The sequence below is a fragment of the Cyprinodon variegatus genome, unplaced genomic scaffold (assembly GCF_000732505.1).
Source record: "Cyprinodon variegatus isolate N-32 unplaced genomic scaffold, C_variegatus-1.0 Scaffold555, whole genome shotgun sequence".
Lineage (NCBI taxonomy): Eukaryota > Metazoa > Chordata > Actinopteri > Cyprinodontiformes > Cyprinodontidae > Cyprinodon > Cyprinodon variegatus.
Genome location: NW_015151008.1, coordinates 439,042 through 440,973, shown reverse-complemented (window position 1 = coordinate 440,973; position 1,932 = coordinate 439,042). Strand labels below are relative to the sequence as shown.

At 55.0% G+C, this 1,932-nt stretch overlaps 1 protein-coding gene across 1 annotated transcript in view; it reads left to right on the top strand.

Annotated features, from left to right (window-relative positions):
- The window catches only part of LOC107095544 (trichohyalin-like), a 27,412-nt gene that overhangs the window by 14,049 nt on the left and 11,431 nt on the right, over positions 1 to 1,932 (top strand). The window contains exons 14-20 of the mRNA XM_015391680.1: positions 267 to 345; positions 415 to 492; positions 582 to 728; positions 1,089 to 1,198; positions 1,297 to 1,438; positions 1,511 to 1,704; positions 1,779 to 1,918. Coding sequence (XP_015247166.1) covers positions 267 to 345; positions 415 to 492; positions 582 to 728; positions 1,089 to 1,198; positions 1,297 to 1,438; positions 1,511 to 1,704; positions 1,779 to 1,918 — 890 coding nt within the window. The remainder of the gene's footprint in view (positions 1 to 266; positions 346 to 414; positions 493 to 581; positions 729 to 1,088; positions 1,199 to 1,296; positions 1,439 to 1,510; positions 1,705 to 1,778; positions 1,919 to 1,932) is intronic.

Here is a 1,932-nt window from a genome sequence, read left to right as displayed (position 1 = left end):
TTAGCATGGTGATAGCAAGGAGGGCTAATGTTAGCATGGTGATAGCAAGGTAGGCTAATGTTAGCATGGTGATAGCAAGGTAGGCTAATGTTAGCATGGTGATAGCGAGGTAGGCTAATGTTAGCATGGTGATAGCAAGGAGGGCTAATGTTAGCATAATAATAGAGAGCTGGGCTAATGGTAGAAACCATGATAGAATGAGACGCTGCCGCTGAGCGTTTCTGTGACCAATGGCGTCTGCTGTGAGGCTGATGTGCTTGTTTCAGGGTGGAGGAGGAGCTCCTGGAGAAAGTCCAGCTGTCAGAGAGAGAAAGCAAACAGTTGATGGAGATCCACAGCCTGAAGGTAAAACCTGCTTCCATCCATGATGATCACAGGAGGAACGGCTGATTTCCACTAGCTGTCTGACTGCAGGGGGCGCTGGAGAGGGAGCAGCTGGACAGGCAGAGAGCAGAAGAAGAAGGTGCTGATGTCAGAGAGGCTCTGCAGAAGGTTGGGATGCTTCTGGAGGTCAGAGGATTCAGAGGTGTTTGTTCTAACCTTACAGTGGTGTCCCTCTCTGTCCCCCTGGTGTCCCTCAGTGCAGGGACAGCCTGCTGCATCTCTCCTCCTCAGAGACGATGTTGAGGTGGGAGGCAGAGGAGGCGCGGGACGCCCTGGAGAAAATGTCGGCTCTGAACGCCGCTCTGGTTTCAGACAAACGAGATCTGAACAAACAGCTGCTGCAGGTAAAACTCCCTGCCTGTCTCAGGGCACCCTGCTGTTGCTCCGCCTCATCTCTGACTGATTCTCAATTCACAAGAACATGAGCACGGACTGATGATGTCACTAAGTTCTTCAACTCACGTTAGCCCTGGCTGCTGCAGACGGGCTAACGTTAGCCCTGGCTGCTGCAGACGGGCTAACGTTAGCCCTGGCTGCTGCAGGTGGATTAAAGGGTAAAGAGGGAGGGGCCAGAACAACATGTGGGGACTTTGTCCGCTCTCGGTCTTCTTGTTCTTGTGAATTGGAACAGTACCAGTGCTGATGACGTTTAACGCGAGAATGCACAAGTACGCATATTGAGAAAAGGCCTGTGTTTGTTTCAGCTGGAGGCGGAGCTATCCAACAGCCAATCACAAATGCAGACGGTGAGGTCAGAGGTGAGCGTCCTGCAGAGGGAGCTTCAGGGCGTGAGGAGTGAGCTGAACCTGCTGAGGTTAGTTTCCAGGATGAGATCTTCATCAGGTGGTTCTGAGGAGAAGATCTGAGCCTCAGCTGGACTGAAACGAGTCCCACTGATCCAATGTCCTCCAGAACTCAGTCACAGACAGACGCAGACACCATCCATCAGCTGAAGGAGCAGCAGGCAGAGCTGGAGAGAACCCTGGTGGAGAAGGAGGCCCAGGTGGAGTCCCTGGAGGAGGAGAGGCAGACGGCAGCCCAGCAGATGGACGAGGTAGACAGCAGACCGCTCTGATGGACCCATGATGACCTGCATCATGTCTGAAACCTTCTCTGCTCCGTCTAGAGCTCCTCCCAACACACCCTGCTGAGGGAGGAGCTGAAGGAGGCGCAGGAACAGCTGCAGAGGGCACAGGAGGAGCTGAAAGAGAAGGAGAGACATCAGGAGGAGCAGCAGAGGGAGAGCAGGAGGCTGCAGCAAGAACAGGAAGGGCTGAGGAGACACAAGGAGGAGCTGGAGGAGGAGCTACAGGAGCTCAGGTACGGAGCGCTCCTGATTACCACAGAGAAGCAGCAGGTGTGTCTGACCACAGCTCCTCTGTGCTCCTCCTCAGGTCTCTGTCGGTGAAGCTCCACCTGCAGCTCCATCAGCAGCAGCAGCAGCTGTCCCAGGCAGAGGTGGACAGATGTCAGCAGAACACGCGCCTCTGCACGCGCCTCTGCACGCTGCAGCGGGCCAAAGACACCCTGCAGGGTCAGTCTGAGACC